The 13,476-nt window shown below is 47.7% G+C and overlaps 1 protein-coding gene and 1 long non-coding RNA gene across 6 annotated transcripts in view; one reads left to right on the top strand and one right to left on the bottom strand.

The window, feature by feature from the left end:
* The window catches only part of LOC124073110 (caskin-2-like), a 33,515-nt gene extending 20,128 nt beyond the window's left edge, over positions 1–13,387 (top strand). The window contains exons 8-22 of one of the 4 annotated variants that reach the window (XM_046415086.1): positions 756–864; positions 1,340–1,448; positions 2,307–2,401; positions 2,549–2,666; positions 3,134–3,307; positions 4,094–4,168; positions 5,283–5,419; positions 5,872–5,950; positions 6,255–6,352; positions 6,491–6,601; positions 6,877–6,978; positions 7,067–7,205; positions 7,306–9,006; positions 9,214–9,511; positions 11,004–13,387. In XM_046415086.1, coding sequence (XP_046271042.1) covers positions 756–864; positions 1,340–1,448; positions 2,307–2,401; positions 2,549–2,666; positions 3,134–3,307; positions 4,094–4,168; positions 5,283–5,419; positions 5,872–5,950; positions 6,255–6,352; positions 6,491–6,601; positions 6,877–6,978; positions 7,067–7,205; positions 7,306–9,006; positions 9,214–9,511; positions 11,004–11,100 — 3,442 coding nt within the window. In that variant the 3' untranslated portion in view covers positions 11,101–13,387. The remainder of the gene's footprint in view (positions 1–755; positions 865–1,339; positions 1,449–2,306; positions 2,402–2,548; positions 2,667–3,133; positions 3,308–4,093; positions 4,169–5,282; positions 5,420–5,871; positions 5,951–6,254; positions 6,353–6,490; positions 6,602–6,876; positions 6,979–7,066; positions 7,206–7,305; positions 9,007–9,213; positions 9,512–11,003) is intronic. The other 3 variants (XM_046415087.1, XM_046415088.1, XM_046415089.1) reach the window with 3 other exon arrangements.
* LOC124073134 lies at positions 5,597–11,008 on the bottom strand. Of its 2 annotated transcripts, none has more exons than XR_006845644.1 (4): positions 10,409–11,008; positions 6,475–6,596; positions 6,213–6,340; positions 5,597–6,041 (listed from the first exon to the last, which is right to left on the bottom strand). It is a non-coding gene; the product is annotated as an uncharacterized LOC124073134 (long non-coding RNA). The 2 variants fall into 2 exon arrangements; XR_006845643.1 differs by having other exon boundaries at positions 5,597–5,939; positions 10,409–10,787.
* Positions 13,388–13,476: the final 89 nt, after the last annotated feature.

The raw sequence follows: 13,476 nt of genomic DNA, 5'->3' as shown, positions 1-13,476 counted from the left end.
TTCTACTTTTGTGTTTACATTTCATTCAGTGAAGCCAACAGCTTCAGTTTCATGTCAGTCCGCTGAGTTTCCCCTCCGAGGTGGCTGTCGGTGTGAGTTCCTGTCTGCAGAGGGCAGGGCTCCTGTGGTTTGTGGCTGCAGACCACTGAGCCGGGACCTTTCAATGTGTGTGTGTGTGTGTGTGTGTGTGCTATGAGGCTGTCTCTTCATGCCTCACATTCCCAGCAGAGCTCTGAAATACTCTACAACATCCCTGTGACCCAGTTTTACAGTGCTGTTATCCCTGTTACATGGACAAGTGTGTGTGTGTGTGTGTGTGTGTGTGTGGACCTGCTTTATAATCAGTCAGGGCTGCTTTACTGAATAACTGTAGTCTGTGTCTGTAGAAAGCAGAAGGCAGTGCGGGGGCCGAGGGAGCTCACTGCAGGTCCCAGACGATGCCTGGTCTCATGTCACCATATGATGCCCACACCTAATAAGAACGTCACTTTCAAAATAAATGCACGTTTCTGAATGCGGAGTTCCTCAGGGCTCCATTCTCGGGCCTCTTTGTCCACTTGCTCAGTTTATGGAAAACAACAAATAAAACTAAACCGTCTCCCTGACGAGCTGAGACTTGATGTTGCGTTATTGTATGTATGATTATTATAGTGTTTTTGTATTCCAAATCCCATTGAAATCCTGATGACTTTAGAGGTGAGGAACGCTGCTGCTCGGGATCAGGACTCACAGGTGGATCATGTGTTTGGTTTCAGGCTGCTACTTAAGGCCGGCATCGACATAAACAGGACTACCAAGTCTGGAACCGCTCTGCATGAAGCTTCTCTGTATGGGAAGACCGAGGTGGTCCGACTGCTGCTCGATGTGAGTTTGTCTGAGAACATACACTGTGAGAACATACACAGCACAGACGGTGGTGCAGTGGTTAGCACCGTCGTTAGCACCGTCGTTAGCACTATGTTTAGCACTGTTGTTAGCGCTATAATTAGCACTTTGGTTTCTGACCAAATGCCTGCAGAACAGGTGAACTGATTCACATCAAGCTCAGCCACACTTTGTGTTTCCTCATAATGTTAGCATGCTAACAGGCACGATGGTGCACAGGTGAGCATTAAACCTGCTGAACATCAGCATGTCAGCACTTAGCTCTTGACATCGTCACTGTCTAACCACTCAGGTGAGAGCCTGACACCCTGCAGAGTCAGCAAAACTTTCTCGTTTCAGCACTGACAAAAGATCAGAACAGACTTTAATCCCAAAGGGCAAACTGAGCATCTGACACCAAAACGGTGAGACGAGTTAAAGAAGATATCTTCTGTCCTGTCTGTTGTCCCTGCAGGCCGGAGTGGACGTGAACATCCGTAACACCTACAACCAGACGGCGCTGGACATCGTCAACCAGTTCACCACGTCGCACGCCAGCAGGGACATCAAGCAGCTGCTGCGAGGTCACCCTTCATCTCCTGCTCCTCTTCCTTCTCTTCATTTGGCTGTTTGTTATTTCTCTTCACCTGACAGCAGCTGTGTTTAAATTTTGGGTTATGTAACGTTAAACTCTTATCAGTCAGCTGTCACCACTTCAAAGACCAGACTGCTGCATTCAGCCTCAAATTTAACAGAGAGGCATGTATACAGTGTGTGTGAGAGTGTGTGAGTGTGTGTGTGTGCTCCTGCTGTGTCTTGAAGCGCCTGTGAGAACGTACTGAGGGAATAATGAGCGGTTGTGAGGAAGTGATTTGAACCTGAACAGGTTTCCTGTGTTGTTTGCTGCTGTGGAGCTGAACCTCTTGAACGCACCAGAGTTATCGTCTTGTCGTTTGCATCACCTTTAAACTGTGACCGACCGCCTGACTGCTGCTGAACGTTCGCAGCTCAGAAACAATCAGCATTTTATTCTGAAAAGCAGCAAAGATTCTTTTTATCTCTGATTATTGTCTTTATGATTGACTGATTAATTGTTTCAAGTCTGAAAACGTCATCGTATGTCCACCGATCAGAAGCTGAAACCAGAGAGTATTTGACGTTTTTCGTGTGTCCTTCTGTCCACCTGAGGGACGAATGACGTCTGTCACTTTGCTTTATGTTGGCTCAGGTCTCTTCAGGTGTCTGCAGGGCAGATTCACACACCTGAGACGTGTTTGTATGTCATTACTGACGACGAACCGCCTGTCAGCACTCTTCAGGGAGGATGCTGTCCCCGTTTGTGAAGCGTCTTTATTTGTCTGCACTTGTTTTCTCTGATGACTGTTTCCTATTTTCACCTTTGATTCATGTTGATGCTGACCAACCGCGTGTTTCCTCCGCAGACGCGACAGGTGTTCTGCAGGTCAGAGCTCTGAAGGACTACTGGAACCTCCACGACCCGACGGCCCTCAACATCCGAGCAGGAGACGTCATCATGGTGAGACTTTCTCTCAACTCCGTTTTTCACCACGTCCTTCGCTGCGTAGTCTACAGTCTTCAGTTTCGGTGGTCTTCTGAAGGTGAGACCAGAGAAGACGCAGGCTGATGTCCACTCATTTGTTTTGAACCGTCTCGTTCCCTGCAGGTGTTGGAGCAGCATGCGGACGGACGCTGGAAGGGCCACATCCACGACACCCAGAGGGGGACGGACCGAGTCGGCTTCTTCCCTCCGTCCATCGTGGAGGTCATCAGCAGGAGAAACGGTCAGTCCCACAGAGGAGGACATCTCAGAGTGGACATCATGAGACCCTCCAGTGGTCAAACACATTTGTCTGTCCCTCAGTGTTGTCTGACTTCCTGCCTGTGGCTCTCAGCGTCACACCCGTCGGTCCCTACTGGAGATGTGCATGTTTAAAAAACAGGTCACCAGGACAGTTTCATTTTTAAAAAACAGACAGGAAACATTCGTTTAGACTGGGACTATTTTCAGCGGTGGATGAATCCACAGTTGGTGCTGTAGTGAGTATTTATGTCAGCAGGATGGTGCGTGTTTGTGTGTGCTACAAACTACAAACTAATCTGCCTGCTTCCAGACCATCTCATGCCTCCACCTCCTCCCTCATGCATCCATCCATACCACATAATGACTGACCTCTAACCATCAGCTTGATAACCTCCTCCTCCTCCTCCTCCTCCTCCTCCTCCTCGTCCTTCCCATCTCACCCTGTAGGGGGCACCTTGTCCCGGCACGCCTCCTTGCCCACCCACCGCCAGCAGCTGCCGTCCAGAGCCCCCCTGTCCTCCAGTCTCAGCTCCGCCCCCCAGACCGACGACTCCTACACCCTGTACGCCTCCCCCACCCACATGGTGCTGCCGTTAGCCAACGGCCTCACTGCCAACACAGGTATACACACTGAGGACACACACAGGACATACACACTCTGATGAGGGGGTGGCGTCTTCTTCATCTCACCTTGTTATGTGCTCATTGCTGCCCCCGTGTGGTTGGAGGGCTGAAAACACACGCTAACGATTTTTCCCCCAACGTCCACAAGAGGCAGCAATGAGCACATTTCACTCACGTTGAAAATCAAAGAGATGCATGTTTCATCAGAAGTGTTTTCAGACTGTATTTTACAAGACGAAACACTCGATGCCCACCTGGTTGGTTCGGTTAACCTGCTTAACCTCCATTAAAGAGCCACTCACAGCCTCATTCAGCTTTTCCCTGTGCTCAGCACCCTAACAAAACCCTGTAAGTGGTCTCACCATCGCCAGGCTTCTACACTGAACAACAAACTGCCTGTTGTGACTGGGCCTTCGTCATCTCATTAAAGCACTCTGTGACGTAATGGCTGCGGTGAGATGTTAGCTGTGTTTAATGTGAAATACGTGTTGATAAAAAAGTATTTGTATTAGCTCTAATTATATTACCTTATATTGAATTTAAAGCAAACTGCTGTGTCTCAGTCTGGTTTTATATACACACACATCTGCTAAACCCAATTTCAGCAGGATGCTTCATCACCAATCTGCCTGAAGAACGAAGACCTTTGTTTTTCATTTCCACTGTAAGTGGGTCCCAAGTCAAAGGTCAGGTCCAACAGATTCCTGCTCAGACCCAGTCGTAGCCTTTTCAGTCAGCCCCCCCTGACAGAACGCCGTCCATCAGAGTCTCTGTGTCTGATAGGTTTGTCTCCGAGCCGCCTGTCTCAGTCTGAGTTTCCCTTTGAGGACATCTGGGTTCTCAGGGACTCGTGTCATGGTAAGAGCTCCTGAACGACAGCTTCTCCTCCTCCCCGGCTGTTCTGAAGCTGCCTCGCTGCCCGGCTCAACGCTCTGCATCAGGACCCGACACACCGAGACAGCGACACAGAACCGTCCATGAAATGTGATGGCTGCTCCGCCTCACGTCATGTCACGTCACGTCACATCATTTCGCGTGGCGTCGCATCATCTCATGCCATGTCGCGGCACCTCACATCACTTCAGTTAGCATTACGTCAGGTCGCTTCACGTAGCCTCATGTAATTTCACACCCCTTCACATCGCCTCGCTTCTTTTCATGTAGCCTACTTTATTTCACTTCATCTCACTTCCTTCACTTTACGTCACCTCGGTCGTCTCACGTCACTCGAGCGGCTTGAGGCAAAGGCGTCATCGCCTGTCGTCCTCACGTTCTTCGTCACCGTCCAGGTGGATAGAAAGTGATGTCAGGTGTAAATTAACGAAAGGCAAATTACTGAAGCCAAGGTGAGGTTGACAGACGGCCATCTTGGTGTGTCGGGTCCAAGTTCACTGAATGATCTGCTTCAGAATGTCTGGCTATCAGTAATCGCTCTTCTCCTCACTGGGGTGTAATTTGACAAATCTTTGGTAAATACACTGAAGGGGTTTAGTCAAATCATTAATGCTATGTTATGGCTATGAGCTTTCTTATTTATTTAGTATTTAGAGTTTGGAACTGGACAGAAAAGCAACCGTTCAGGTGCTCAGTTTGAAAGTTGTCTCAGTTGTGTTCGCAACCTGTAGTCATTATGATCGTATCAGACTGTGACAGTTTTCTGTCCCTGAAGCTTCATGACTGTCATTAGCGGACTGAATGCCTGCAGCTGTGCTCGCCTGCTCTGCCACAGCACAGCTTTTATACGAGAAACCTGCATCCTGCCGTCACCCCCGTCGTCACTCCGGTCATCACCCCGCAGTCCCTCAGCCGTTCCCTCAGCCTGCTGCGACCCGACAAACAGCATCTGCTGCTTCCTACGGCCTGACGCCGATGCTCTCTGCCGATGTGAACTCCTGCCTTCGGCGGTTCAGCCCGTCCCTCCCGGACACCACAAAACCATGAGCTTATTTTTGTTTTGTTCTCTTGGTTGCAGCTGGAGACAGGAACAGTGTCGGCAGCACCGGCAGCGTTGGCAGCACTCGCAGTGCTGGGAGCGGCCAGAGCACCGAGAGCAACAGCGCACCCAACGGACCCCAGCACAACACTGGTCACCACGACAACGCCAACAAGGTGCACTAGTACAGTCAGACACCTGCTGGTTCACACAGTCAGATCGGCTCCTGCAGCCACAACACATCCAAGTTGTGTGTCATTTTGCTTATATTCAAAATCATGGTTGATAATCCAACTGAATCACTGTTTGTTTTTTCACAACACAACTTCATTAATGATTGGAATCAGTGAAAATATCAAAGCTGTCAGCAGCAATTCTTTACTTTATCATTTAATTTCATCAGAGGACACAAAAATAACCAGAAATCTTTTTGTTCTGTGGGATTCAGTTTTTAAAGTTGTAGTTTTTGCACAGAATGAACTGTGTTTCCTTGTCATTTTCTGTTTGTATACTAAAAATGTTGAAAATGAGCTGTTGGCAGACTGACTTGAATCCCAAGACACAATGTTCAGCTGGTTTCCCTGCTCTTCAGCTGAATTCTGTTCACTGGCTGTATTTTTGTGTGCAGCTGGCGCCCTCTGCTGTTGATTCTGGACAGTCAGACGTCAGCATGCAGCCTGATCAGCCTGCAGGGTCCTGCACATCAGGTACGACAAGAATCAAACACATACATGTTTCACCACAGTCTGCAAACAGGAGACGAGCAGCAGCTCCCTTTTGTTCCTTTTTCTTCATTTTCTATACGAATGAGAAGATTCCTATCAGTACATTTTAAATCCCTTCTTCAGTGTGCTTCAATGTTCAGTCCCATACATCAAGCCACATTTTTAACCCAGATAACAGACTCTGGTTAATAACTTCCTTTGTCTGAAGAAAGTGCCATACTCTCTTTGGGGGACTATTTGTCACCTTAAAGTACACCTGCTGTGGTGCTTTGTGATGTCACTGCAGGTGGGACTCCCCGCAGGCCGACGGTGACGGTGCAGAGGGCCGCAGAGCAGAGTTTCTCCCAGCAGTTTGTTCGTCCTCAGCAGCTGCTGGAGGGGAAGGTAAAGATCAGCACCGAGACCCAAACTGTCCTGACTCTGTCTTTGTTACTGAACTTTCTGTTTAACAAAAGAGAAGCAGAAAAGGATAAGTGGGATTTAAAACACGTCTCAGCGGTGCGCACTTGGTGTGTGTTGTAGGATGCAGAGGCCATCTATCAGTGGCTGAGCGAGTTCCAGCTGGAGCAGTACACTGGGAACTTCATCAGTGCTGGTTATGATGTTCCAACCATCAGCAGGATGACGCCTGAGGTGACAAAAGACCAATCGTTTAGTCCACAGACTCGTTGGTATAGTAAAGTATAGTTGGACCTCTAACGTGTATTCGGGTAGACGTTCTTGATAAAGAGGCCGATTAGCTTTGGTGTCAGCTAAACAAGCTAGCTAGCAAAGAAGAGGTGTACTTGGTTTTTGCTAGTTTTTCTGCTTCAGTTTGGGGTGTTGAGTCAAGTAGTCCCAACTGGAAACCACCGTGTAAAACCTTGCTGACTGACTCACTGACATCTTTTGTCTTGCTGTGCCTGCAGGATCTGACTGCCATCGGAGTGACCAAACCAGGCCACCGCAAGAAAATCTCCATGGAGATCAACAACCTGAATATGCCTGAGTGGCTGCCTGAGTACATCCCAGTAAGACTCCCAACTATTTACTGCTGAATACACGCTGACTTCCAAGCACCATTAGCAGATGATCTGACCGGTCTGTTCTGTCACACAGTCTGACCTGGGTGAGTGGCTCAACGCCATCGGCCTCCCACAGTACCACAAAAAACTATCAGAAAATGGCTACGACTCCATCAATATAGTCAAAGATCTCACATGGGAGGATCTGCAGGAGATCGGCATCACCAAGCTGGGTGAGGACACATTATATATTCTCACTGTGGCGTGTGACTCAATGTGACCGTTGGGTCCGGTGTCTTTACTCTGATGTGATTGGTTGAATTTTCCCTCCAGGCCACCAGAAGAAGCTGATGCTGGCAGTGAAGAAGCTGTGTGACATCCAGAGGGCGATCCTTCAGTCTGAATCAGGCCAAGGCACTCTGCGTCGCAAAGCCCCTGGAGCTCTGCACCTGGTCACCATTGAGCCACCTGACTCAGCAGGTGAATGCTCTTCTCCTCACACTCCAAAGATGCTGACCTTCCAGGACAGCGAGCTGAGCACTGAGCTGCAGACAGCCATGACCAGCCACTACGGAGGCTGTGAGGAAGGTTTGGCCATCAAAAACGCAGTGGGAATGTCGCAGAGCCAGGAGAGCATTGATACCCGGTCCAGAGGCTCCGGACGCTCCCAGGAGCCTCCCACAGCTTCCATAACCCCCCATAGTTGGTCCCAGGAGAGCTTGGATGGCAACGCTGCCAAGGAGAGAAACCTCCCTGAGGGCTGGGACCAGAAACCTCTACAGCAGCAGCCGCTGCCCAAGCAGGTGCCTTTGGGCACAGCAACAGTATTTAAGTACCCGGCGATCCCAGCCAAGCCCAAAATGTCTGGATCACGTGGTCCCTCACCTCATGGCTCACCAGCGTTGAAGGGTTTCAGCTACCTGCATTCACACTGTGGCTCCACAGAGCTGAGCTCATCTCCCAGGCTTGAGGATCACAATATGACCTTGACGCCACCCAAGAAGCGCACCCAGAGCATGACCCGCTACGCTCTGTCGGACGGAGAGCCTGATGAGGACGATGAGGAGCCAGCTTGTCCTTCTGGAAACCTTTCATCCTATGCCACACTGACCCGCAAACCTGGTCGCAGCCAGCTGGGTCGATTACAGTCAAGTCCAGAAAAGAACAGCAATGTGGGACGCAGTCAGTCCTTTGCAGTGCGTGCTCGAAAAAAAGGTCCCCCTCCTCCTCCCCCGAAGAGACTGAGCTCAGTGAGCAGCACCACAAGTGGGGAGCTGAGTGACAGCAGCACCACGTCATCTGCTGCTGGGGCGATGACCGACAGTCCTGTGAGCGTGAGGAGCATCGCGGCCTCTCTGGAAGGCAGGACAGAGGGGAAGAACCCTCCAGCGCCTAAACCAGACCATGTCCAGCAGGAGCCGCCTACCCCCTCCCTCAACTCTGCAGGGCAGGAGCCTAGAGAGGCTTCATTGGTGAGGAGGAGAGTGCAGAGCGAGTGTATACCCACTCAGACCAGCAGCAGCACCGAGCCAGATCGAGGGGTGAAGTCTGACTCTGAGGAGGATGAATCAAAAGGTCGTGGACTGGAGGGCTCTTCATCCCCTCAGAACAGCTCCAGTGAGTGCATCCCCTTTGCTGAGGAAGGCAACTTGACCATCAAACAGAGACCCAAAGCTCCAGGGCCACCCAGGGCTGAGGCTGTGTTGGAGCCTCCAGAGAAACCAGCAGCCAAGAACTTGGAGGTGCCAGAGTTCAATCTGAAGGAGTCAGACACGGTGAAGCGCCGACACAAACCCAAAGACAAGGAGCAAGGAGGAGGCTCCCCCAGCAGAGAGGGGGCGGGGACAGCTGGGTCAGAGTCAGACTGTGAGCCTCCATCCCAGAGTCAGGAGGAGGTCAGTCTGAGGATCAAGGAGATCAGTTTGGAGAGGCCAGCCAGTCCGGCAACAGGGTCTCCCATCAAACCTCCACTCTCCCCAAAACCTCCTGCTGTGGCCCCAAAACCTGTCCGCCACAGTCTGCTTGCAGCACAAGGTAAGACACAGTGACTGACAGTGGTCTTGGCTGTGAAATTCCTCTTGACCTGGAACCTGTTGGATCAAACTACATACTTGACTCTGGACTTGGACTTGTTGTTTCTGACCTTGGGACTTGTTGCTCTTGACTTCTTTGTTTTAATGTCTTTTTGGTATTGTTGCTCCTGATTTGGGCTTCAAATTCTATCTTCTGTTGTCTCTGGAGCAGCTGGACTCTCCTCTCCATCCGTGACCGTCAGTGGGGTTCAAAGTGTGGCCTTTACCTGTCCATCCTCTCCAGCTCATGGGCCCCCAACTCCAGCAACAGCCTCGCCCCCTCAGAGTCCCTCTCTGACAGCAGCGAGGTCCCAGGTATGTGTGATGGGTGGGGGTCTTGTCCCCGAGTCGTCCTGCGGGACCGAGGTGGTTCAGCAGAGACTGGATCAGACCAGCACGTCTCTTGAAGCAGCTCTGAGGGCCGTTGAGAGAAAACTGAACCTGGAGGACAACTCGTCACTCGACAGGTAAGACTGTCAATTGAGTCAACTTCCTGTCAGGTGTTGCACCGTCAGTGATGAGTCCTGCTGACTGTAGTGACCCCATGACTTTTCCTCCAGCACCACCTATGGCTTGAATTTTCTATAATTCAGTAAAATTGTAGCATCCCTGGCTGAATGATGGTCAGGCCTCGACTGATGGTTCATAGTGCTTTATTTTAGTGAACCGTATTCACTCATGAACTCACCGTAAGAGCTAAAGATGAGAACAAACAAATAAGAACATTACTATTCTCTCTTGAGACCAGAAAACTTAAATCATAGCCCTTTGATAATCCATAGGAACTGAAATCATGTATCTTAAGCTATTGCAATGAAAATCATTAAAATCACGTTTTTATAACCCAAATTAAATCACTGACAATCTCTGATAGAGCGCTCTACGCCATTGTTTTTAACTTACACTTACATCAGTCTTTTAACATGTTATTCTTATATCAAATAGGCAGAAACACATACCATCAAAAACAACATAAGGCACACAAGTACGTTTTTAGATTAGTAAACACAATTATGGATTAACCACAGAATCACTCCACAGATTCACTGCTATTGTATATAGTATTTTTTCTATTTTTTATCTTTATCTTATTGTATATATTACCTTTGTGTTCTTACTGCCAGGTGTTTGTTTTTGTACTGGAGAGCAAAGTCTAACCGGAGTCAAATTCCTTGTTTGTACACGCAAACTTGGCCAATAAAGTTGATTCTGATTCTGAATCGACCGGGTGGCTTAGCTAATGTTAATTAGCTTTTCCGCTAGCCAAACACGTCGTAATAATAATAATAATACCTTCAAACTATAAAAGACTCTACAATTTGAACCTGGTATCAAACCTTACATTAAATGAAACAACCACGAACCTTGTGCCGTATCAGCCAGGGGCTTATTAATCATATGATAATACAATAATTAATCACTCTCTTCTCATTCCGTGGACGTGCTTCTCAAGACACACGCGCACTTTTGTGCGCTTGCTGACTCCGTCCGCTTTTTCCAGCGAAGCCCTTTCAAAATAAAGGTTACTATTTTGACGTCTGATAAAAATAATGAAATAATAACCTGGCTTGAAAGAATATCAATAAACAGTATACACGTAGAAACAATGTTCACGTTAAAGGTCATTTACAAAATGTCTCAACATCTACTGGATAAAATGTTGTACAGGCATTCAGGGTCCACCTAGGATGAATCCCACAGATTTTGGTGATCCTCAGTGAGGTTGACATTTCTGGTTTTTATGAAAAAAAAAAGGAAACTAAACGGTGACCACAGGAAACACTGAACCGAATAAACATCAACATGTTAGGACTGTCATTGGGTGTGTTTGCATGCTGATGTTAGCATGTAGCTTACAGCCTCATTAACCACTGAAGCCTCTGCGTCCTGCAGGGGGCGGCAGCAGCATTCAGCCTGTCAGTGTTGTGACACGTGTTGTTTGTCATGTGTTCTCACTAGTGGATCAAACACAGTGAAGTCTGCGAGGACCATTCTGGACGACATCGGAAACATGTTTGACGACCTGGCCGACCAGCTGGACGCCATGTTGGACTGAAGACTTTTCATTTAAAAAAAAGTTCACCCTCAACCTCAGGAAGTGAAACAGTGAGAGAAAACGGGAGCGCCGGCAGAGGTTTCCCCACCGGTGATTTAACCCTCTGCTCTGATGGACGCAGTCAGAGTCAAACACTTGTCTTGTTTCTCCAGCACTTAGTTTCCACTGTGCTTCCTCAACGGGGTCCTGACACGAGGTCCAGACAACTGAATCCGGTTACTGTAGGGAAGGATGCCATTTTTTATTGACCTTCGTAACATTTGTGTCGTCATGTGTTATCATGAACCAAACAGAGACAAATATTGGACCAGTCTGTGAGGACAAACTACCCAGAAGATTATTAGGACGCTTGCTGTACAACTAATGTTCTAACATCAACTTTTATCATTTTATAGAGAGTCAAAGTCCTGACAGCACTTCCTGTCCAGCATCTGTCCCACTGTTATGACGTGTCAAGTTCAATTCTTGTTCTCTAGATGCTTTACAGAGACCCAGAGCCTGAACCCCCGAGCAAGTAGACAGTGGCAAGGAAAAACTCCCTTTTAACAGGAAGAAACCCTGAGCAGGACCCGACTCACAAGGGAGAACCATCCTGCTGATAGTCGGCTGGGTGAAGGGGGGGAAGACGTTTAAGCCTGAAAAAAATGACAGCAGTGTGTTATTCATCTGTAATTAATAATATAATATATGTAATAGTAATTATTCTCCCTTACTGAGTGTTTGGACTAAAAGCAGCACAGCATTTAAAGAAACAAAAGACTTCAGGTGAGGCGATAAATTAAATCCAGGATGTCGAGCGAGTGGCCGCAGTAAAACGTTGGCACCGTGTGTTGTTCAGATTACATGTATATGAGCTGATTTTCATATCCGGAGGAGGAGGAGCAAAGGTTGATGAGACACCTGAGTACAACAACCGCCAGGTGAGAGATGGCGGTTTGAGACCTGCCTATTTTAGAACAAAACTCAATGTGTGACGAAACAAACAACTTGCAGACAAAACGAACAAACAGCAAGTAAAGAAATGAGAAGAGAAGAGAAATTCATCAGGTTTTAAGTTCCACTTGAATGGAAGTTTGGTAAAAGCTGCTAAAAGGACGTCTGGACTGAGCGATGACGACTGAACTCAGTGAGCAGAAGGTCACGTGTGAATTGGGTCGTTACTCCTGAACGTTGAACTGTTTGAGGCCAAAATGAACAAAGTGCACTTAATGTCATCATCTTTAAAATCAACATCAAATTGTTGTTCTTTGAGTGCAAAGTAATTAATTCCTATAGCAGTCAGGGTGAACTTTGGTCGTCTTCCTGCTCGCTTGGTCTCGTCAGAACCACACGACAAACCGTCGACTTTTGTTTCACTGCTGGATTTTCTGTGTTGAGAAAAATGTGATTTCGATGAGCATCAGGACTCGTCACGTCTGACCATTTCACACTTCGCCTTTGTAATATATATTTTGTAATGTGTTTTATACCGAGTTATTTTAACCCCGTGTCTTCCACTCGTGAAGCTACAGAAAACCTGTAAAAGCTGACAAAGGGAAGCGCGTTGAGCTCAGCGGAAGACGGCGTGCGAGATGCAGAATATTTTTGTGATTTTAGCCAAATTAGTATTTAAATTAGAGTTATCTAAATATGTATATTGTACACTTGAGGTATACACAGGAGCAGATATTCAACCAAAGTATTTGTACAGATTTTGCTCAGATGTTTTCACATTTCCTTTAAGTATCCTGGACTGTCCTCTTCCTGTTTGTGTGTTTCCTGCCTGCATGTTGGAGCTCTTTGTGAACGCGTCATGTGATTTCAGTGTGAATGAGATGATCCGTGTTGGTCTGTGGGGTCTCATGTTCTGCTGCTCACGGCTGTGGATGATTTCAAAAGTAGAATCAAAGACGTATTAAGATGTAAAAGCAGCTGTGGAGCACACAGCTAACAAGCTACGGCAGCTTAGCACAGCTGACTTTGAGGCAGATGTGCATGAATTTATGTTTTGGACCTACTGAAAGCTAAAATCCCTCGAAATGAATTGATTTCACTACAAAGGTTTTGGATTTTAATTCTCATGTTAAAGTGGAAGGAAGCAGCTCATTGGAGTTTATTTCGTGGTTTGTTTGTAATGAGGCATTTTTGATCCTCCGTATGAGCAGCAGCAGCTTCAGCAACAGATTTTCACATTCCTGAACAAACGTGCGCGCGCTGTCTTTTATTTTGCTATTTCCTGTTGTTTTGGTCGTTTCTGTCCTCTCTGGATGTATTTGTTTAACCATTAAATATCTACAGTGTTACTGCTCGTGAGTCTCTGCAGAGATTTGTTTGTTCTCTTTTTCCCGCCACAAACTCTTGGAGACAAAACGCAGATGAAGACACAAACAAAGCTAA

The sequence above is a fragment of the Scatophagus argus genome, chromosome 16 (assembly GCF_020382885.2).
Source record: "Scatophagus argus isolate fScaArg1 chromosome 16, fScaArg1.pri, whole genome shotgun sequence".
Classification (NCBI taxonomy): Eukaryota; Metazoa; Chordata; class Actinopteri; family Scatophagidae; genus Scatophagus; species Scatophagus argus.
The sequence above is the reverse complement of the archived record's forward strand: the minus strand, read 5'-3'. Positions and strand labels throughout refer to the sequence as shown.